The sequence below is a fragment of the Biomphalaria glabrata genome, chromosome 13, assembly GCF_947242115.1.
Source record: "Biomphalaria glabrata chromosome 13, xgBioGlab47.1, whole genome shotgun sequence".
NCBI lineage: Eukaryota > Metazoa > Mollusca > Gastropoda > Planorbidae > Biomphalaria > Biomphalaria glabrata.
The window spans coordinates 10,651,406-10,676,265 of record NC_074723.1 but is presented as its reverse complement, the minus strand read 5'-3'; the positions used below and the strand labels follow the sequence as shown (position 1 = coordinate 10,676,265).

Sequence of the window (24,860 nt, the reverse complement as noted above, 5' to 3'; positions counted from 1 at the left end):
TTACACATGTGTTACATCGACTACAAAAAAGCTTTCGATTCAGTTCCGCATGATTGGCTATTAAAAACCCTGGACATCCATAGAATCAACCCAAGAATAAAACAACTATTAAAAGTCTGTATGAATAATTGGAAGATAAACCTGCACCTAAATCGTGATAAACTAGGTTCTGTGCACATAAGAAGAGGTATATACCAGGGTGACTCACTATCTCCACTCTGGTTCTGCCTAGCGATTAATCCTCTATCTACATTACTCCAAGACTCTACAAACGGTTTTAGGGTTGACACTAAATGTACAAAATGTGTGTCCCACTTATTATACATGGATGATCTAAAGCTATATGCAGAAACCGAGCAAAAATTACACACCTTAATCAAAACGGTAAAATGCTTTAGTGACGATATCTGTATGTCTTTTGGCCTGGATAAGTGTGGCATCATAAGCATTAAAAAGGGCAAGGCAACGAACACCAACATTGCATTTGAAGGCATCGAGGAATTGAACTCTGCCTCTCTTTATAAATATCTTGGAATAAACCAGAATGCCAAGATAAACCATAAAAAATTAAAAGAGGACTTTCTTGGCAAATATAGGCAAAGAGTTAATAAAATCCTCAACACCAAACTGTCTGGCAGTAATCTCATCACTGCAATTAACAGCTGGGCCGTCCCTGTGCTCCTTTACACGTTCGGTGTGATCAAATGGACTGACACCGACCTACATGACATTGACAGACTCACTAGAAAATTACTAACCAAGTTTCGATGCCTACACCCCAAGTCCTCCACCATAAGGTTATACCTGCCCAGGAAGGATGGGGGTCGTGGATTGCAGAACATCTTCAAATTGTGTAAGATGCAAGTTTTAAAAATACGATCAAAACTGCTCGCCTCCAGCAACAAATTAGTTTCCTTCCTACGGAAATACGACTCCGATGCAACCCCTCTGAACCTACACAATGCTGATGTCAATATCGGTTTGGACGACGTAGGGCATGAGATTCGCCAATGGGAAGAAAAAACCCTCCACGGAAAATTTCCGGCTTCATTACATGGGGACAACATCGACAAGGCTGCTTCCTTAACATGGCTCAAAGCAGGTCATCTCTACCCTGAAACAGAAGGCTTTGTTACAGCAATACAGGACAGAGTAATCAGGACAAAAAATTACGAGAAGCATATCCTGAAACTCAATGTTGTCGACAAATGCCGAAAATGTGGAAATGTGGGCGAGTCGATTGAACACATTATGGCAGGATGTCCAGCCCTATCAGAATCAGCCTACCTAGGTCGCCATAACCAAGTTGCAAAGTTAATACACCAACACCTGGCTTTGACGTACAAATTGATCGATAAGGACACTCCCCCTTATTATAAATACTCTCCGCAGGAGGTTCTCGAGTCTACTGATCATCTGCTGTACTGGGATAGGCCTATTCTGACCGACAAAACGGTAGATTTCAATCGCCCGGATCTGCTGTTCATCGATAAAAAAGAAAAAACCGCTACCATTATCGATATCGCCGTACCACTGTCTCATAATTTAAGAAAAACTGAGATAGAAAAACAAAGAAAATATGGGAACCTAGGCTTGGAGATTAAGCGTCTATGGAAATTGTCCAAAATAACAATATACCCCATTGTTATATCAACCGAGGGGATAATAACAACTGACCTCACAGACACCTTCAAGGCTTTTAACATTCCTAGGAACATCCTCGTTGCCTGTCAGAGGGCGGTACTGCTGCAGACCTGCCACATCACCAGAAAATTCCTCAGTGGAAACTGTTAAAGGGACTACGATGAATTTTGTTTCTCTTTGGCGAAACTCGACCCTGGCAGCGCCAGAGAATGACTACTCGTTCATTTCTAACATAATAATAATAATACGTTAAAAAACTGCAAGCTTTTGTTCTAGATCTTTATGCAACAAAGAACATTTTGAGACTGATCTCCGGCCCAGTCATTCAAAAAGTATTAACTTTATTGTCTAAATTACTACATCAATCAAGAAATCGATATTACTAAAAGACGAAGTAGGCCTATAAAGTGTTGGGACGCGGTCACTAATTGCCTAGCAACACTTTGGAGGGAGAGCTGTTTGTAGTTCTGCACTGACATATATGGTTTGAGAATAGTCTTCTCTTCACTGCTCTTTTCAAATAGCAATTCTCTAAGTTCTTAAAATAGCTGGTGACTATCGTTGGGCTCTGTAGTTATGTTCGAAAGGCTTTTGATTTAGATATTAAACAAAGATAAAATATAATGGTTCTGAATTGTTTTCATTGCTCCGTTCAAACCGTGTGAAGCCAAGAGGCTAAATTCGCTGGCTATAGTAGGCTATATTTCTTAAGTAGTGTTTTTCTAGCTGTGTAAATCCAACATCTCAACATTACAAGTACGAACTTGAAACAGTCTTGTCAAGAAGCATAACTCTAGTATTCTTTCTCTTTTTAAATTTCTCGTTTACTTTTCGATACTCTACACCTCATTATATTCAATCTTTGTCACGATTCCACATAATAAAGTAAAGTAGTTCCCATTTCAGACCATGTGGTCTATAGGACTAATGCTGTAAAGGTTACCTGTTTCTGTGGCCCACGGTTTGCGAAGGTGTCATGTGGCCAGCACAATGAGCAACCGCATTTACTTTTCCTAACTAGTGTCAGGTACCCACTAGAGCTGAGGGATTCTGGCGCCGTAAAGATATTGAAATTGAAAAATTCCATTCTTCACCAGGATTCGAACCCGGAATCCTTTGTCACGATTCCAAATAGCAACAGTAAAGTTCCCCTTTCAGACCATATGGTCTATAGGACAGATGATGTCATTTGTTTCCGTGCGGCTCATGATTAACGAGGGTGTCATGTGGCCAGCAGAAGGACCAACCGCTTTTACTTTTCACCAACTAGTGTCAGGTACCCATTACAGCTGGGTGTACTTAAGAGGCACCATAAAGATCACGAAATTAAAAATCTTCACCATGACTCTAACCCGGGATCCTCTGGTTCGACAGCCGAGCTCTTTACCCCTCAGCCACCGTGCCTCCAGTTCCACATAGTGGCACCTCTAAACACAGTCACAAAATATTAACTTTAAACGTAAATCGGTTAATACATATGACTGACCTATATTTTGGTTACCTCTTTCTACTTACAAAGACTAGACGTTAGAGCTACGGAGTGAATAAACAATAGGAGGGGATAGATCGGTCATTGACCTAAGAACATAGGTCAGTGCTGCATCATAAATAACTCATCACTTGACTTACTAAAGGGAAGCACATGTTTATGAGCTCTTTAAAAAGTAACTCAGTTTTAAGAAATATAATATTTAAGCTAATTGTCAATTAGTGATAAATCTCTCTAAGTATAACTGCATGGGGTTAAAAACATCAAGAAGCCTATGATAAGGATGATGTCCATTACCCTGCTGTGTTGTAGTGGGTGGTGCTTTTCTCCTTTTTTTTTATTGAAAATGTCTAATTAAGGTGATGTTGTGCAATCAGGGCCAAGCCAGTGCTTAAACGCCAAAAATAATGACATCATCCTGTTTCTTACAAAATCATTTAGTCTCTTCCGATCTCTCTTGCGAATTTCTGTGCCAACTAGGAGGTGAATTACGCAAGTGATTCTTAGAAATCTAGTAATTCTTTTCTCAGCGATATACATTAACTGCTAAATGTATAGGAACATCGTTAGAGCCGTTTTTTAAGATCCATGTCCAGATTCCACCCTCCAGGTTCCCTGAAGGTCAGACTTGAATAGAGAACCGTAAGGGGAACAGCATTTTATAGGGGTTGGGTGTGGGTGAAGCAACGTGGACCATGGGATGGGCTATAAAATGTTAGCTTGTGTCATTTGTGTGTGTGTGTGTTTCCTTCGAAATAAATCTGTATTTGACCCTGAACATCAAACTAAATGGCTACATTTGAAAACACGGCACGTTTTGAATTCATGCTTTGCAATTTTTATGAGGATCTGCGATGCAATTGTTTGATTTAAGCTTTGTTCCATACAACTCATAGATCACGATTTTATACGAAACATCAGGATGCGTGCCTAAACTTCATATGCACTGATACGCACTGGCGCTCCACCTTTTCAGTACAAAACACTTTTCTGAGTACTAGACTAGATCGACATTTTGTACTTAACCAATCACTTAGTCATAATGTACTTCCCATTATGACAGATGTATTTAAATATGTTCATTGTGTTGAGATGGTCTGTTAGAGAATCTACAAGGCATTGGTAGGATAGTGCCTAGGTTTAAATACTTAGTTATTGAGTTATTGCCTGGGCTCTAATACTTAGTTGTTGAGTTATTGCCTGGGTTCTAATACTTAGTTGTTGAGTTATTTCCTGGGCAGTGCTTAGACAAACTTGTGACGCCAGGTTTGGGATAGAGAGTAGATGGAAGGCTACTAGTAATGAAGTTGTTCCGGATTTCTTCTTTGTTATGTAGCATTGTTGTTTACATTTTATGGCCGCATTCATTTCATTGTTATTTGAATGTGAAATGGTCTAGATCTAGATCTTTAATTAATAAAAAATGTTTCAATAATTCACTAATTGATATATTTATAAGAATTAGGCCTAGATCTAGAATATCTAAATCTAGCACTAGATCTACATCTTCATTTAATCATAGAAAGATATTGTTTTTGTTTTCTTTGTAAGACCACAACCACGTGACTTAACTTAAAGTAGGTCAGAGATACGGAACAATCTCATTGACGACAAAATAATATATGTTGATTATTGATGTTTGCCTCCTTCAGTCAAAGAGCGACTATGGTTTATGTCGTGGAGAACGTTTTCATCTGGCTGTAGAACCCCCTATAACGGAAAGACATCCCCATCCACATACAACGCAGGTAAAGCTGACTATTGCTTTGGTGGAAGAGCCAGCCATTTTTCCTTTGCCTCTCTTTTTTCCAGAGCTGAGGCCAAATCCTTTTTTTCCCGCAGGTTAACCCATCACGACATGATAGTGTTACAAGCCTTACATAATAGTGTGTGATATGTCTGTCTGTCTGTCTGTCTGTCTGTACAGAATAAACATTTTATATTTCCATGAAGAACGTTTTGGTCAGTTTTTTGGGGGGATAGTCAAGCAGCTGTTTGAGCTCTCATGTAAAGTTTGACTGGTCAGTTTTCTTAAAAGGTGGGAATGAGATCGTGCGGACATAAGTAGACAGAAGTAGAAAGATTTCCAAGCGTTATGGCGCTTTGTTTATGTAATAAAATAATTAGGTCACTTACATGCGCCAAGTCTTCACCTTCGTCTGCATCATCGAAATTCCACGCATGCGCATTCAGTGTGAAACAGCAGCCAACGAGGACAACGTAGATTACGGCCTTCACCTTCAAATATAAAATAAAGATTAAATTAGTCTCTGTCCACACATTGAACAGTTTTACACAAATACAAATCAACACCCCCCAACACCTCCCCCCCCAACCCAAAAAAAAAAAAAAAGAGACAATTTGACATTCCTTGCTAAGAAAAAAAAAGCACAGCAGTAACAACCCAAGCAATCTTTAATTCGTTTTTTTTTTCAGTTGATGTCTGACTAAAAGCCGAAGACAGCACTCCAGACATGAGACATTACGAATCCCAGGGAGACTTCTGAGGACAAGTAAATGTTCAAAGTTGGCAGTGAAATGAACTTTCATTTTTTTTTTAAAGATTCTTACACTGTGGTCACAGAACAATGATGAACACTTGTAATACAATTGTGTACAGACGAGAAGATATATGCGACCTTCCTAACACCTAGGGTCCCATTATGTGTACATCGCATTCCTCACCCGAATGAGCGTTAAGGGAGACACTTACATTGATAACATGGAAGGAGAGAAAGAAGGGAAATAAAAGCATGAAAGAAAGAAAGAAAACTATGTAGGGTGAGTTTCAGGTCGAGCGCTTAAATTAACCGTGTTTAGACTCTTTGACGGGAGTGGCTGGCCCAGCTTAATGGAGGGTGCCTGACGACACTGTTTGCCAAAGTGAGTTGAGAAGTCAATAGCGCCCGTCGTGTACTGGTCGTCAAAGTATTTGAACTGACGACACTATCACGCAGAGGCGTCACTGTCAACAAAAGTCTAAAGGGGTGAGTGGGGCTTTGAGGGGGATGAAAGTGTGGGCGTTAAAACATGGGCGGGTGAGAATGGAGGCAAGTGAGAGATCCTGAAATTGAAGAGCAAATAAGGGGAGAGAATGGGCTCTATTAGGGGCGGTAATATCAGACTGTATGCGCTACTGTTTTGACAGTGAGATCAGGATAAGATAATACTAAAAATTCAAATAATTTGAAATATGGTTGGTTAGATTTATTTTCCTCAGTATTATTATAAGAAGGACTATGTACTAAGGAAGAACATAGAAAAAGGCGGAAATGGGAAGCGCACTTCTAAGTGTATCTGTGAGTATTTGTGTGTGTCGCTTTATGTGTGTGTTAGTGTGTCTGATTCCCATTTTTTTATTTTTCTTGTTCCAATAGTTGAGGCAGAAAGCTTTTGCGTAGACATAGTTTTTTCTTCCCAAAAATTTGCTCAATTTTTGGCTATTATTAATTTAAAAAAAAAAAAGTAATTCTCTAAAATGAGGCAGGTCTCGAAGACGTAAACCGCCACTAGGCCCAAGGATATTTGATCCCATTTCTCCCAAAAAAATGTTTGTTAGCATTTTGTGTGTGTTTAAAATAATAAGATTTAACGCACAAAACGTTGGAACAAAAGAACAGAGAAAGTGTCTTATCTTATCTTATATAATACAGACGTTACTTCAAAAAAGAAGATGATTACGTCCTACGCGTCATGCATTCAGTCATGCATATTAATCAATTACTTAAATTCTGCCAAGTCACTGGTTTTCCTGGCTAGCTCAGGCAACCCATTCCATGCTCTAATAGCATTAGGGAAGAAGGAGTATTTGTACAAATTTGTCCTAGCATATGGGATGAGAAATGTGCCTTTATCTTTGTGTCTTTCAGAGTATTTTATTAGATTTTGTTGAAGTGTTGATGCTTATATAGCATTGGACACTCTAGATTAGCAAGAGGCAGGGGACAAACAAGATTTGGAGAGAGAAGAAAGAAAATGATAGCAGACAGACATATATGTAACACAGAAAGACATTTATATGTTTTGTTTTACATGTCTCGGATGTTCCTTCAGAGTTGAAGATAGTTTACTTCCTAGTCCAAACCTCCCGCAGGACGACGGGGGATGGGAGTGGGCAGGATTTGAACCCTCGACCATCGATAAATCCGAACGACAGTCCAGCGCGCAAACCTCACGACCAGGCAGCCATCCATATATATATATAAAGATAGATAGATAGATAGATAGATAGATAGATAGATAGATAGATAGATAGATAGATAGATAGATAGATAGATGATAGATAGACAGAGAGAATAATATTAGACAGCTCTCTTTTTCTTCCCAATTTTTTTTATCCAATGACATAAGTGTGTCCAAACATCAACACTTTTGACTCCTCCCTTGAGGACGCCTATGATTTACAGACGGATAAGACGACAAGGTCGTGCAGTGTTTCCCCGTCAAAAGAGATAGAAGTTTGAAGTTTCTCAAGAGAAGATGTCACACAGTTGAAATTATGGAAGTTGGAAAACTGTTCAATAAGATTAGAGAATGAAAAGGGTTGCCCGAATCAGCCAGTGAAACCAACGACTTAGCAGAGCTTAAGTCAGGGATTAATATGCATGACTAGACATGAAGTGAATGCGTAGGACGCAATTATCTTCTCTTTTGCAGTAACGTCTGTAATAACAGAAATTTATTTTTTTTGGTTTAATCTACAAAATATTAGATTTAAGTCGATTAACTTCGAAATGCTAAGCTTCAGAAATATTCTACATTAATTCCGAGTTTATATTTGCAAAATAATATAATAATTTCAATTTTAATCAGTCAAAAAAAATAATTCATAGCATCATTTTCGAAATGTGCCATCTAATCTATACATTAGAAAGGCAGCACTATTTCACATTGAACAAAACATTATATTTAGTTCTAGATCTGGACTTTGCTAAAGCTAATATTTAATCTTCCATTAATCAGACAAGTCTAAACATAAGAAGTGTAAACCTGTAAGCTAATCTCTAATCCTATTAAACGCCGACGCGAGGGGGAACTTTAGTTGGGGACGTGTGAGAAAGGTGTTGTCAAGGAACGAGAGTACGCGATAACATTTTTTTTTTTATAAAAGTTGCGTCATCAAATCTTGCCCGTAAAGATTATTTAGGATCGACAAGTACATTTGATAACAAAGACGACATTAGCATGACTAGTATAGGGCAGGTACTAGGGTAGAGATTTGTTTAAAGCTAACATTTTCCTTCATCCTCTGCGTAATTTCAGTTCTACTTTGAAACTAAATGACCCCGTTGTCCCTGAAGAGACTAAAGTCGAGTCAGGCAAACTTCTATTATTTTTATAGGCATGTTGAGGTCGAAGTTAAAGAAATTACCTTGAACCGTGTACACTTCCAGACCTAATGATGGTACCATATAAAGGCAGCAAACAGGACCAGACCTTATGATGGTACCATATAAAGGAAGCAGCTAACCAGACCTTATGATGGTACCATATAAAGGAAGCAGCTAACCAGACCTTATGATGGTACCATATAAAGGAAGCAGCTAACCAGACCTTATGATGGTACCATATAAAGGAAGCAGCTAACCAGACCTTATGATGGTACCATATAAAGGAAGCAGCTAACCAGATCTTATGATGGTACCATATTAAGGAAGCAGCTAACCAGACCTTATGATGGTACCATATAAAGGAAGCAGCTAACCAGACCTTATGATGGTACCATATAAAGGAAGCAGTTAACCAGACCTTATGATGGTACCATATAAAGGAAGCAGCTAACCAGACCTTATGATGGTACCATATACTGGCATATACTACTTTGAAATACGCACAAACAAAGGTTATATTAAGCGTTTTTGTATCAATTAGTTTGGATCAGTCGTGTCATTCAATGTGTAATAGATCTAGGAAACAAAAAGTAAAGTTCTCCATTCAGACCTTGCGATCTATAGGGCAGATGATGTTAAGGTCTAGATCTAGACTGACAATAATAAATCTGTGGGTTTAGAAATATTTTTACCAATTGTTTTGTTCAGCGCTATTTCAAGCTTTTATATATGATCCTACTAATTGTCAGAACAAGTTGGGAAAGGGTGGGAGAGAAAGAAGGGGCTATGTGGGTGAATGTTACCGTGATCGCTTTTTAAATGCATAAAAAAATTAATTGAAGCCAACACACTAACCACTGTGCCAGCGAAGTTCTTATGAAAATATTAGGTTTTATAGTTATCTATTGCTATTTTCAAACTTTAAAGCGATGACCTATTTCTCTCTGCAAGGTAATAAAGGGCCTAAAAGGGGGCGATTTCTTTCCCTTGTTCGATACCAAACAAAATAATTAATTATCAATAGTAATTTACTAATTATTTTTTTTTTTAAAACATTGACTCTTTTTTTTTTTGATAGGTAAAAGAAATAATTGTGCAAAATTTCAGCTTGATTCGAGATTGCTTGTGGGAGAAATAACGCGTACAAACATTTCACCAGACGGACAAGCAGACATAGAGAGTGAGATGATATAAGCGTATAAAAACAAAAAGAACATACATCGATACATAACTGTACTGCTTTTAATAAATCTAATAATACAATAGCATTCAAATATATAATGTAACAGTCGAACATTGTTTTAAATTATTTTTTATCGACAAGCTCTTTTCTTTGGGAGTATGGGCAGTGTCAGCGTGTGGTTAAAAAGATATCAAACGTAAACACAGGGAGATAATTCGCCTGGAAATGCACTAAAAAATGTGTATCGAATTAAGTTATCCTACTTGGTAAATTTCATGCGCTCGATTCTTCGTCAAAAATTGAATCCTGGTGAACACTAGGATTTTTAATTTCGGGATCTTTAAGGCGCCTCTGAGTCCATCCAGCCTTAGTTGGTACCTGACATTAGTTGGGAAAAAGTAAAGGCGGTTGGTCGTTGTTCTGGCCACATGATACCCTCGTTAGCCGTGGGCCACAGAAACAGATGACTGTTACATCTTATCTTATATAATACAGACGTTACTTCAAAAAAGAAGATGATTATGTCCTACGCGTCATGCATTTAGTCATGCATATTAACCAATGGCTTAAATTCTGCCAAGTCACTGGTTTTCCTGGTTTCACATCATCTGGCCTATAGACCGCAGGGTCTGAAAGGGGAAATTTACTTCTTTTTTTCACTGTAATTTACATAGTTAGAGATTTTATCTATGGCGGATAATTTTGTGTGTGTATTCGGTGCATAGACTATAGGAATGTGAATAATCGATGTATTTTCAAAGGTTTACAATAATGTTTGTGCGCTTTCTTGGAGAAGACTGTTAAAGGGACTGCAATGAATTTGTTTCTCTCTTTAAAAAAAGCTCGACCCTGGCAGTGCCGAATAATGAATATTAGTTCGTTGTTCACATAATAATAATAAAAAAAATCTTTATTATCCGTGAGGAAATTTGTTTTACAGCTGCGCATGGAAGAAAACAAAATCTCCAAAGCTTTTCTATCAAAACACTGAACCATAATCTTCAAATACAAAAACAAAAATTTAATAAAATACTCAGAAATACACAAAGATAAAGGCACATTCCTCGTTCCATATGCTAGGACACATTTGTACAAATGCTCCTTCTTCCCTAGTGCTATTAGAGCATGGAATGGGTTGCCTAAGCTAGCCAGGAAAACCAGTGACTTGGCAGAATTTAAGTTATTGGTTAATATGCATGACTAAATGTAAGACGCGTAGGACATAATCATCTTCTTTTTTGAAGTAACGTCTGTATTATATAAGACAAGATAAGAATGTTTTTTCTCAAATAGGTGTCTAAGTGCGTTTGTTGGTTGCCTATGATCTTACTAGCATCATTTACAATTTTATAAAGTTTATTTTTATTTTTGATGTTCAGTTTCTTTGCCATACCAGGCAGTGATGTTGAAACGTATGCAACTACAGATCTGAGCCTAGTGAAACGTTGAATTTTACTTTGACATCTCTAAAAAACAGGTACAAGACTGTAACAAGACCCGCAAAGTACACCCATTACTTGGTGTTCACAAAATCATTTAATTGTTTTGAAATGTTGAAATGTTATTTTTATTTCATTTACGGCCGACATGGAAAAATCGTTTATTTCTGTGTAGATTTTAATTTTAGAAACGTCCTCAATGCCATATACATATATACATCAGTGGTTGTTACTGGTTACATAATACTGAACATACGACAATTATGTCCAGTTGAGGAAAACTTACACTTTCTCCCATCCCTCCCCTATTGGTTACTGGAATAATCCCCATCAGCAGAACAGAAGTGTCAAATACTATAACAAGACCCAGAGATAAGAAAGATTATAGTGTTACCTTAATGTTTTCAAAGTCACAACGTTAAATGGGTGTGTTAAAGGTTATACATTGTTACCTCAATGTGTTAACGATTACAGTGTCAAAACAATGTGTTGAAGGTTATAGTGCTAAAGCAATGTGCTAAAGGTTAAAAAGTCAAAGCAATGTGCTAAAGGTTACAGTGTCAAGTCAATTTATTAAAGGTTATAGTGTTAAAAGTGACAGTGTCAAGTCAATGTGATAGATAAACAGATAAACGAGTGTCTTACCTGTAGACTTGTTCTGTGATTCATCTTCATTACCGGTTTCAACATTCAATCTGAAAAAAAATGAGAAAAAAAAATAAGGGACACTATGACACATTCTCTTGCAGACCTGGTCATGGGGCTGAGTATTTTTTAAGTCACATGCTTGCCAACTACCGCATTTAAAACCATAGTATAGCTCAAATAGTTTCAAACCACTTGTACACAATGAAAGTCTATAAGCTACTTATAACAAAAATAGATCGACCAATATCCTAGTTATTAATTGGAAGATATAGAATCTAAATGTAAGACTACTAGGATTGGAAATCTGCTTCGCCCGTTGTTCTGTTCCCAGGATATATCTTGTTTATTTGGGGCTGGACATTCTCCCATACGTATATTTTTGTATGCACTTCCAATAATGAGATCCTCCTTTAAACTTGTGAATTCTATTATCTGTTACGTTTAAGTGAACGTCTTTTTCTGTCTCTCTCTTTCTTTCCCCCTCCCTTTCCTTCTCTCTCTTTCCCTCTCATTCTCTTTCTCCTCCCCATTTCTCTCTGAGCCCCACCCCTTTTTTGTTCTTTTTTTTTTTTGCACCTCTGCCAATCGTAATGCTCTCCCATTTAGACTTTTATTTGCATTGGAATTGTCAGCTATCAGGGCCTGTCTTAGGCCACTGCAACCTATGAGGTCGCAGTGGGCCCCGAGCTTCCATAGGCCCGCGCTAATTCTAGGTGTACTTATTAAATTGCAGAATATATATGAAAAAGTCATGGAAATCTTATTAAAATCTCCTGAAAACTCATACAAATCTCCTGAAAACTCATACAAATCTCCTGAAAACTCATACAAATCTCCTGAAAACTCATACAAATCTCATGAAAACTCATACAAATCTCCTGAAAAAGTAGTCAAAATTGTCATATGTGGGTGTCATTCATACGTAAAACGCCAATCCTACGCGCGATAAAAGAAAAAAAGGCATTGTCAGCTTTCATGTAATAAAACAAAACTAGAAGAAAAAACTACACAATCTTGAATATTAAAACTTCCCTAACCTCAAGAAAGACTGAGGGGAGAGAAAGAGAAATGGAGAAAGAAAGAAACAGAGAAAGCAGTATATATAGAGAAATGGAGAGAGAGAAATAGAGAGAGAGAGAGAGAGAGAGAGAAAGATAGAGAGTCAGAAAGATAGGCCTGGAAATTTGGAGGTTCAATCCATTTCCATTTAATTGCTTAGTTAAACCGAAGTCCATAGTAGTTGAATGACACCAGGCATTGATTTAATTTCAACACAATAATAACAGTTGGACAGGAAATGGAACTGTTTGAAGTGACTTACAGACTGATCTGACCCACCCCCTCCCCCGTTCTAATAATCATCTCTAGCAATAATTACCTCACTCCGTTAAGTCATGCTTCAAACGCGGAGAGTGAAAGTACAGCCACCATAATCTATAATTAGCAACCACTATCTTTATATAGCAACGACTTTCCTCTACATCAGAATCACAACAATTTGATAGAAAGAAAAATAAAAGACATTCTAGTGTCTATCCATGTATAATGGTGCTATAATTTCGATCAGACCGCAGCCGACAGCTATCTACTGAAACTATTTTTCAAAATTATTATCATTCTTCCTACACGTTAGGTCAGTTTATAGAATTTAAACTTTATGCGTGAAAGGCGTGCGCGCGCGGGTGTGGGAGGGGGAGATAAATTTTGAGTACGCAGAAGTGATCAAAGGAAAAAATGGAGACCAGGAATAGAAAGAGAGAGAGAAGAAAAGAGAATGAGAAGAGAGAAAGAGATGAAAAAAGAGAAGAGAGAGTGAAAGATTCAGGGAAATTCGGGGAATGTAAAATGGATTGGGGTGGGGTGGGGACCGAGGCGAGTTAATTACTGGTCGCAAATGGATCATTAGGTCAATCCAGACATGGCGTTGATCAATAGCGCCCGCCCACTGTATGGCGTCGATGGCGCAGGGACACGGATAGCACTGGAACATGGGACAGGATTGTCTATTCTAAGTGCCTTTTCCTGACGACTTCCTTGTCTTCATCTTTACAGGTGAAGGGATGGAATTGTTCTTTTTTGGTATCCCTCGACTATTACGCCCCAGGAGGTTATCTTTAGGCAAGTGTCCGAGCCTGTAGCCTCTGTGTTCCCCCCACTTCCTGGTGTTGGACATCACTCCCTTTAGTAACTCCACGATAGCGCTCTTTGAGAGCCGGGTCAATGAGAACAACCAAATCTCATCACAATTCTTGGTCAGTTCCACCAGAGAAGCGTGTCCAGCCGTTAGACAGTTGTAGATTTTGGTTAAGGAAAATATTATGTTCTTTTATTCCATCCTTCCCTATCTTCGCTTATGGAATCTTTTTGATAATCTACATCAGTGTCTCAAACTTTTTTTTTTGTTTGTTTGTTTTTAAAGCTTTCTATAACACACAAAACATACTTAAAAGCTAACTTATATTTAAGAAAACAAAGAAAACAATTTACAAAATCATCATCAGGCCCGTAGTCAAATATGCAAGCGAAACCTGGACACAGAAAGTCTGCTAAATACTTGGGAAAGAAAAATCTTCAGAAAAATTTGTGGTGCCATACATGAGGAAACCGGATGGAGGACTCGCACCAATCAAGAAATATAGCAGCTGTATGAAAACCTTCTCCATAGTGACAGAAATAAAAAGGAACAGATTACGTTGGGGGCAGATCACCTCGAAAGAATGTCAGAGAACAGAGGAGCAAAGGTTGCTCACCAGTAAAAGCAAAAAGGCAGGCGCCCGAAAGGCAGACCACAGGTACGGTGGTTTGATGAGGCAGATCTACAACAGCTAAAAGTTCGAAAAAGCTTTTTTTTTTAAAAAAAGAAATCACTACAATCATTACATAAGCCTTGAAGCAAAGAGAACACATTGATCAATTCCTTAATGATGAATGGCCAATTAAAAAAAGAGAGCATATAAAGAACTAGTTCGATATCCAGGCCACAATACTTTTTTTTTTTTTTTTTTACAATTTTCGGATGTTCCTTCAGAGTTGAAGACTATCCTCCCGATTGCGGTGGGGAACGGCGGCGTGCATGGCTCGAACCCGGGACTATCAAGACGGTAGTTCAGAGCGCATACAAACGACTAGCTAGCCATCCATTATTTAATTACCAATTCTTAAACGCGAAACCTTTTTTTTTATCAACTTTATGATGTATATACAAGTTAGACCCTTTCAAATATATAATTCCATTATGGATAATGTAAACAAGTATATTATAAATAAATATATACGTTGTAATCAAATTAAGTACTGTGGATCGTGCGAGTTATGTTGCTTTCACATTGAAGATTCTATAGTCGATGTGTAGATCTAGTGGCACTAATATTTTATTACCATATGAATGTGATTGTACAAAGCTAACTCATACAATAAAAAATTACGTTCAGTTCCTATGACTATGATGACACAATATAAAACAAGGTTACACAGACAGTTTGTGTGGAAATACTAACTCAAAATCGGCCCTCGAAGTGGTAAAAAGGCAGGTTTCAATATTTTCAGAAATAACATCAGAATGAAATTCTATCAAAGACAAATGACAGAGAAGAATGGAGAAAGAAAGTTGACAGATCTTGTGTGGTGCCCCAGCGGTCCAGCTGACCAAAGGATGGGTGAAAGTGAATGTGAAGTTAGATGTGAAAATGGCCTAACTGATGACTTATAATGAATTTTTAATTGATCTAATTGTTTTGTAAAAGGTAATCTCTTATTCAAATCCTGAAGAAAAAAACATTTCCGTAGAAAAAAAAATATTTTTTTTCATTAGTAAAGTGCACTATAACTGGTATGAAGAGCTGCAGTTCACGCGATAATATGAAAAACTACTTATTAATTGTTGTTTTAAATTATGTCCGCTACAAATTGCAATAATAAATCCACAGGTAGAACACTGTCATGGAGCACGGATGTACAATTAACTCTCGATCTTTCCCTTTCGCTTTTTATAAACATTTCGATTTTTAAATTTAAATCTCTGGAAAAAAAGTAAAAATTGAAATACATTTAAACTATTTAATTTAATCTCCCGAGGAATTTTAAAATAGTTTTAGCCCTACCACAAGATTTTAGTAGGTTTCAGAATAATGCTGTCCCAAACATCCTCCGTTGATATAAGCGTGAAGTAAGGCGTCCCATCACGTGACTTTGTACTACTAAATGTCTTATACGTTTATAAGCTAGGACAGAGTGGTTTCCGTAAGTATAAGATAAAACACACTAGATTCAAGGTTCAGCATCGAGCTTTTGTCGTTTTTTAATTTTTTAGTAGTCAGACGAGAGAGAAAAATTGCATTAAATAAAAGAATCGCTCTACGTGGGACAGAGAGGCGGTTGGTAGGGTAAATAATGTTTAAAGATACTCTTGAATCCATATAAAGAAAAGCTTTATGAATATTTTTAATTTTTTGTTACCTTCCTTTAGTTACTGTAGCATTTGTTAATATAGAAAAAAAAATCTGACAATGAATGTGACACAATACACTGGCTATTATTTTCGATTTTAGTGCAAGGCTAATTTGCTTAATTAGAACAGTATATATTTTTTTAGACCTCTTGTTTATTGGCCAAACCTGCAACCAAACGTGCAATGTCACATTCCTGAAATAGAGAATGCCTTCGGCCAAGTAAAAGATTATACAAAACTGGCGCCTCATTCGGAGACCTAGAGGAGATCACAGTTCAGAAGAATTAGACTGAATTAGACCTCAAAGATTTGTTTTTACCACTGAGAATCTAGCAACATTTCCACGTTTAAAGCAGAATATATATGTATAGTTTTCAAAAAGAACGACTTGAGAGCGGGATCAACTTAACATCGGGGGTCTAGCCCGCCCCATAAACCACCCATAGACTCTGCTTCTGTTCAGAAAGAAATAGTTTTCAGGCTGAAAAGAAATAAATATTGCAAACAACTGTATCGGTCTTTGGTGATTTCTGTTTTAACATGTAATCTAAAACACACACACACAAAAAAACTTGTCATGGGCTTGTGATGTTGAGACAATGAGAAATTGTAATTTATGGCAGACACATTTTCAATATCTAGCTCTTGGTGCATCCGGTGTGCAGAATGAAGGAAGTGTTCATAATGTTGTTTTAGAAAGTGATTATATTAGAAAGTGTATTATATAAGATAAGATAAGATTGGAGAAGTAGTGCGCACTGTTTAGAACTGCAGGATCAAATGTTTGTTATTTAGTAGGAAACATAGAAGTTCACTTTATTGGCGAGTTGGCAAATGGTATGAAACACTTCACTACTGGCCGGACTTGAATCTGTATCTATTTAATGCTCTTGTCTTAATCTCACAAGATTACTGACGTGTATAATGTTTTGAATGTTTCAGAGTTTAAGATAATTACTTCCTAGTCCAAACTTCCCGCAGGACGACGAGGGATGGGAGCGGGCAGGGTTTGAACCCTGGACCATCGATAAATCTGAACGACAGTCCAGCGCGCAAAACGCACGACCAGGCAGCCATAAGAGGAATAAGTACGACCTTGACACATTCATTGGACAAAAGAATAACGTCACTTGACCTGTTAGAGACTTCAAGGATATTTAATTACATAATGGGTAGCTGATCGTCCTAGGTCTCTAAATCCGTCGATATTTCCCAGCAGTCCATTTACCAGGCTTCTTATTCCAAGCCCCACGCCTCTTTTTGTGTACTCCTATTCTGCAAGGTCATTTGTCTGGCTGCGTCACTAAATTTTACTGTCACTAAATACAATGCACAGTATCTATACGCCAAGTAATATAGCCTACTCTCTAAGCTAAATTAAACAACTACACTGCCTATAAAATGATTCCTATGGATGCGTTTCGAATAGCATCTGACAACCAGTACAACTTCTGGCCTTTACTTGTGGGTCCGACGAAATTTTTATCACGGACAGGAGAAAGGGCAAGGACAAACAACTGGCGCCTAAACCAGTAAATTTCGGTAATGAGGGGCTCGTTAGCCTGGCAAAGCCTTAACGATACTTTTTTTTTTTTAAATGTTAGATGTTTTGATCTGAACCTAATCTGATTCCTTAACAGCCTTTTAACACGTATAAATAATACATTGTATAAACTTTGTATATACATGAACATACATGTTCTGTACGTATAAATCGTAACAGGGATTCTAGGAATCACCGTCTCTGTTCGAATATTAAAATAATCGGTTATGATGCATCATGGTATATTCAAACACGAGTAGATACATTGTGATAAATTAGAAAATAACTCAACGGGCGTAGCCGGTGGGTAAAGTTCGTATTGCGTAAATTAACTTTCTACTCAAACATAAATCACAAATTGTTTGACGTTACTTCTTTACTAAACCCTATAGTATATTTTCACTTCTTTTAAGCACTGGATAATCTCTCTATTCACTTCCCACACTGAAACTTAGCTGGGCTTAATTAAAAGACTTTTAAAGATGACTACTTGGCATTAGCCTGTCCAGACTGACCTTCAAGCTGCTCCATCATTAATGACGTAGATCTATCGATGAGAGTGATAAAGTAATTAAGCTACAGAACTTGACGATCAAACAAATGTAATCCCTAAGTAGCAAGGGACCGCTAGACTACAGGGGCTGGTCACGTGGGGATAAGGGACGGTATACAGTTGTACAGTGGGGCCACCTCGGTATGGGTTGCTTGCGATGACAATGACACATATTCCGTTATAATGTAATAGGTTATAATATATTCGGTGTTTCTACGAGTTTCAATCCATTATACACGCTAGTGATTATTAACATCCAAAGATCTATTGTTTGTATAGTCATATTATTCGTACCCGTGTTTTTACCAATGCACTAAAATCCTTATTTAAATATCAAATATGAATAGCCAAAGCTGTCTGACCCTGTGTTTAATCTTGGAACACTGCACGGTATATTTCTACTTAAAGCTAAGTTACAAATCAATAAAATTTCATCTTTATCAATTGTATTGATTTACTTTGCAATTCTGTTTTATACTTATGTGACTATTTAATAAGCATGACGGAGCATGGTAAACAGCTCTGGCAGGCTGTATCCCACATTGCTACAAGATTGCAGCGACAGTTTGCGAAAAAAGCCAACGTCATTTCGAGTGTTGAACTTGTTTCTTTTTTCGCCAGATCAGGAATACTAGGTCAATCTTTGCAAGATCATAATTAACAATATCCCCGCCATCAAATGTAGTTCTGTGTTTAACAAGTTGGAAAAATCTTGTTTCGCAAAGAAATGTTGTCCAAATGTAAGATCTAAGCCGGACAGAGTTTTCTGTGGTTCACTTTCATCGCTAAAATGCGCTTTCAACTGGGGGTTTCTTTTCTAATTAAATACGAAGATTTAAAGTTTAAAAAAAAAAGTTGTTTTGCCTCAATACCATCTCAAACGTGAACTAGCGGAACCTTTTTAGACGCATCAAACTCATAACAACGCTCTGAAAACACACGCATTGTTTACTTTTAGAGTACTATACACATTGTACTGGGGGGCGCCGTGGCTGAGTGGTTAAGCGCTCGGCTTCCGAACCAGGGGTCCTGGATTCGAATCTCGGTGAAGACTGGAATTTTTTAATTTCGGGATTTTTAGGGCACCCCCTGAGTTCAACCAACTCTTATGGGTATCTGACTTAAGTTTGGGAAAGTAAAGGCGGTTGGTTGTTGTGCTGGCCACATGACACCCTGCTTGTTTACCGTTAGCCACAAAGACAGATGACCTTAACATCATCTGCCCCATTGATCGCAAGGTCTGAAAGTGGAAACTTTACTTTTACTTTTTACACATTGTACTATACCGTAGATCTCATTGTTTACTTTAGAGTACGATACCGATGTATTCTTTGTTTACTTTACAGTACTATACACATTGTTTACTTTAGAGTACTATAAGTAGTACTTATTGTTTACTTTAGAGTACTATACACATTGTTTACTTTAGAGTACTATAAGTAGTACTTATTGTTTACTTTAGAGTACTATACCATAGTACTCATTGTTTACTTTAGAGTACTATACCATAGTACTCATTGTTTACTTTAGAGTACTATACGGTAGCACTCATTTTTACTTAGGACTACTATGCTGTAGGACACGTTGTTAGCTATTTAAGTCGTGTCTAGTATCTCCAGACAGCTGACAATCTCATTTCCCTCCTGGGAGACTTCGCTTTCAGAGAGTGTTAATCCTTGCGCTCCTCTGTTTCAGGAGAATATCAGGAGCTGAAACAAACATTTCTTGAACCGGCCCTAAATCCGCATAGAAAACTAATTTGATTATAGGCCTACTGCAGTAGTACTGCGACATGCCATTAGATTTATCTAGCCGAGAGGAATGGGGTTGATGCTATCTGTGTGAGTATGTGTGGTGTGTTGTCTGAGTAATTCGGTAATTCGGGGTTTAGATAATCGTAAACAAAATAAAACATTGAAACACTTTTTACAGGCGATAAAAAATGCTTTGTCTACCACCTACACTTCAGAGATTTGAATGCGTAGGTTCGGACGCCAAGCGCGTTACCACTGAGCCACCACGACTCCCCATCTCCTTTGTAGCTCAGTTAGCATCGCGCTAGTCTTTTCATATGTGGATACAGAGTTCGAATCTAACAAATCTCTATGAATAGCAGCCATTATTTAGTCTATGAATGCTTTGTGTTATGGTCGAGAATGAGCGAGCCAAAATAATTCAATAGCTTTCACTTTAAAAAACGAACCGAGTCTACCTGGGGACTGTCCACTGTCCATTAATATTGTTTAGTGAATAAACGAGTCTGTTCAGCTGTCCATGTTTTTTTTTAATTCTAATAACGGCTTTAGAATATGGTTTGAATCTGAAACATTCTATCCTGCTTTTTTAACAATCTCCCATGTCAATGTAAACAGTGCAACGTGCCAGAAATTGTCTTTCAATTAGGTCATTGCAAAAAACAACTGAACTGGGTGTGTGCCCGAGCCCTGGCATGTTCTAATTTTCCAAGATCTAATGCCAATTAAAGCCAGATTTCTTTTAAAATTGTGTGCTGTGATCAAATGTCTGAGGTAAACAAGAGTATTGACTTGGAGAGATGTCAGTTACTCAGTTAATGTGACATTAAGATCCCCGTGACATGGTCTGCTAGAAGCAAAGGTCAAAGATAATTTCACGCATTTAAATAAACAAAATAAAAACATCCCCTGATTGAACAAATGAAAAATTTTCTTGCCAGCTTCACAAAATGTAAAAGGAACAAATTTGTTGCTTTTTTTGTTTCTTCTAAAGTCTCACGAGAGCACAGATGTTGGCAAGAGACAAAGTGAAAGGATGAGATTGAAATTGTTTAAGAGAGGTGTACATTTTTCTAAAGACATTTCAAAGACATTTCAAAGCTTTACTATAATTCCAGATTTATGTTGTAATAGCGTGTTGATCGACAGATTCCTATTCTCAAGTTTATGACTTGAATTCACTTGGAGATTCGTAACTATAGCATTTGCCAAGGGTGGTACGCGAAATTAATTTTTTTTTAGTTTTCAAGTTTGTGGAATGCTACGATTCCAGATTAATGTTTGTAGTTAAAATAAGACAAAAACTTGAAGTACATCAGTCATTTAATATTCGGAACTTCATTCTCTAACCATTTTTTTAGAATTTAATACTGGAGTCATTTTATTTTATATGTCCCTCAGAGAGCACTGCGCTCAATGGATTCAACGTTTCTAGTAGTGCCACATTTTCCCCTCAAAAGCTAAAGTCTGCGATCTGGGGTTTTTTCAGTGCACGGACCAAAGGTTTGGAACTCACTTCCCATTGATCTCATACAGACAACATGATACATCACTTTCAAGAAGAACATTAAGATCTACCTGTTTAAAAATCTTTTTAGATTAGTTTGTCATTTTAGCTCTCGTGTTTATGTTTGTAATGTTATCACAGCGCCTTGAGCCTATATTTTGTTTGTTAACTGCGTTTTATAAATAAATTATTATTATTTTTAATTTTACATTACATCCTTTTATAAAAAAAAACCTCCACACCAAATTCATTATATTCCAAGAAACAAATACTCGAGACATTTTATTCCCAGTCAATCACTAATGTATGTACTGCAAGAACTATATATTCTAGTCATTTTATCCTTCCTTACGTAATCAGCCAGCTTCTTACTATTGACTTGACTAAACAGCTCCAGGATGTGGATTTTGCAGATGATATTTGCCACCTATCACCTAAACCACAACACGCTCAGATCAAATTAAATAACCTCACAATAGAAGCGGAGAAGACTGGCTGTAAATCAACAAAAAGAAAAACTGATGTGATGAGAATACCCGTGAAACACCACGAGATCTCCACGGAGAAAACCAAGCAGAAACTGACAACTTTGTCTACCTTGGAAGCATCATAAACAAAGCGGGGGAACATACTTTTAACACCCTACGGCCGATTCTGCGTTCAAAAGAACTGTCCCTACACAAGAAAACCCGAACAAGTCTTTTTAAAAACTAACAGGAAAGCTCCAGCATTCACCAACAATGCTTGCGTAATAGAATTGGTGTCAGATGGTCAAACAATATATATCTGAAACTACAGCTTATGGGAAACAACTCAGCTAACACCAATAGAACAAGAAATCAAACGACGCAAATGGGACTGGTTTGAACACACAATGTGATGAAAAGCAGTACACGACAGGCTCCTTGCAGGAACCTACAGGGAAAGAGAAATGCTGGAAGACCACAGCAAACATGGAGAGGATCGGTAGACCAAGAGAAGCAAAGATGGCAGGCTAGACTTGGACACGAGGGAAATTGACCACAACAGAGTCCGATGGCGAAATACTTCTGTGTCCACTGGAAGTCAAAAAGATGAAGTCAAATAAGTCAAGTCGTTATCTCGAAGTAGCATATTTGTTCACTCAGTAACGTCTTCATCCTGAACATAGACCAGTGCTAGGAGGCACCTGACCATCTTTGGTAATCTTTGTTTTTTGTCTTGTATGTTTCATTACAATTAATCGGCTCAGCGTTTTACTTTTTGACTTTACAAAACCATTAACAGCACACAGTTTTTTAAATCTTCACGAAAGAAACTTTCTTAAAAGGTATTCATCAAATCTTTGACCAAGTTTGTAACATAGACTACATTAAGGCATTTTATAACAAGCATCTACACCTACTACAGTCAATGATAGACTATGTAATCTGTTTTTAAAGGAAGATTGTTTTATGATATTCTAATATTGGGAAGTTCCTTTTGAAATGAACGCCCCTAACACAAACATCCTGCAGGGCGGGATGGAATGGAAGAAGGTAGGGATCGAACTCGTCCCCATCGTGACGTCAATCCGAAGCACATACCACATAATCAAGCTGCAGAAGAAAGGAATCACTTCCCTTTCAGACCTTGCGATCTATAGGGCAGATGATGTAAAGGTCATTTGTTTCTGTGGCCCACGGTTGACGAGTGTGTCATGTGGCCAGCACAACGACAAACCGCCTTTACCTTTCCCCAACTAATGTCAGGTACCCATTAGAGCTGGGTGGACTCAGAGGCGCCCTAAAGATCCCGAAATTAAACATGTCTGATTCACCAAGATTCAAACCAGGGGCCCCCGGTTATGAAGCCAAGCGCTTTGCCACTCAGCCACCGCGCCTCCAGTTGATATACTTTACTTGGACATATGTCCTCACGCGCCGTTCGGCGCATTGGGCAGCAAGCTGTCTCCACAAAGATCTGTCGTTGGCGATGTCTGAAGCCTCCTCCCACCTGGTGTCCACTGTTCTTAGGTCCTCCATGAAGGTGTGTCGCCAAGTAATACGAGGACGTCCCTGTTTTGCGCTTTCCTCGTATTGGCCCCCATGTCATCGCAACTCTTGGTATACGTAGTTCATTTTGTGTTCGACTCCCATTTCTGCAAAAGGATTTCCTTGTTTGAGACCAGATCTGTGTAACTGACTCCCAAAATCCGTCTAAGCCATTTTTGTTAAGCCACATTTAGCCTTTTCTCAATTTTGACAGATGACTTCCATGTCTCACATGCATATGTTGCAGTTGGGATGACAATTGTGTTGAGAATTGCTACAGAAACAGCAACCAGTTGATATAAGCTTTGTATAAAAAAAAGTCAACGTATCTTGGAAGGGGGTCGTGGTGACTGGGGAGGGATTGTTTCACTTTAATAATAATGACAAATGTACCAATTTGTATATTAAATTAAGTGTCGTGAATAAAGTGTTGGAAACATTGTGCAAAGGGAAGCAATCATTTTCCACCAGATGACTTGTTTATTTGACTCGTTTTGTCTGTTGTAAACAAAACATCAGAATTACGCAATACGATTGGATGTTTCCTGATTCTGATATTATGAACTAGAGATAAATATAAATACTAATGATAGATAAAGAATTTCTGATGTACAGAAAGTTAAAACAATGTCGTCTGCCTATTAGAATGATAAAAAAATTTGTCTTCATTCTTTTTCCTCCCCTCCCCCTTTCTAATCTCATAGAAGCCGCCGCTGGTTCTGACATGCTTTATTTCTAGATGTACGCTAATTAATTGTGATGTAGTTGCCTTGAATTCAAGAAACGCTCTACTAATGATTCCCTGTCGCTGAGACTAGACCGAATCCCAACAAACAAAATATGGAAGCCAAGGCAGAGTCGCTAACAATTCTAAATAAAACTCACCGCATGGTAAATGAAAATACATTTTTGTTGTTGTTGTTGTCATATACCAAAGAGGCAATCACAATCTATTTTTAGGCGTAACATTCTGTTGGACTGTCTTTATAATAACCGCGCGATGAGAGCAACACTATTATCATACAAGAGTTCTTTAATTACTCTAATTTATATATACATACACTTTTTGTAGAAGAGCTGACAAACTATGCTAGATCTATAAGGATCGTCCGTCACGGCCAACAAAACAAAATGTCACATGGAAACAGTTCTACAAACTCAGACTGTCAAATAACAAGCGAGGAAAACTAGCACTCAGATCTAATTAACTCAGCAGACGCTTGCGTAAGCCCACTTGCCTATACAACTTATCTCTGAAACAGAAATAATAGCACAGAAAGGCAAGCACGAGTTTTTTTTGTGTTGAAATTG

General features: G+C 37.8%; 1 protein-coding gene across 7 annotated transcripts in view; it reads right to left on the bottom strand.

The window, feature by feature from the left end:
- Positions 1-24,860, bottom strand: part of LOC129922586 (uncharacterized) — a 73,720-nt gene that overhangs the window by 29,168 nt on the left and 19,692 nt on the right. For all 7 annotated transcript variants that reach the window (XR_008774557.1, XR_008774559.1, XR_008774558.1 and 4 more), the window contains 2 exons: positions 11,731-11,780; positions 5,270-5,371 (listed from right to left, as the gene is read on the bottom strand). Coding sequence is in view for 3 of the 7 variants with exons in the window: in XM_056009271.1 (XP_055865246.1) it covers positions 5,270-5,371; positions 11,731-11,775 (147 nt within the window). In the remaining 4 variants the exon portion in view is untranslated. The remainder of the gene's footprint in view (positions 1-5,269; positions 5,372-11,730; positions 11,781-24,860) is intronic.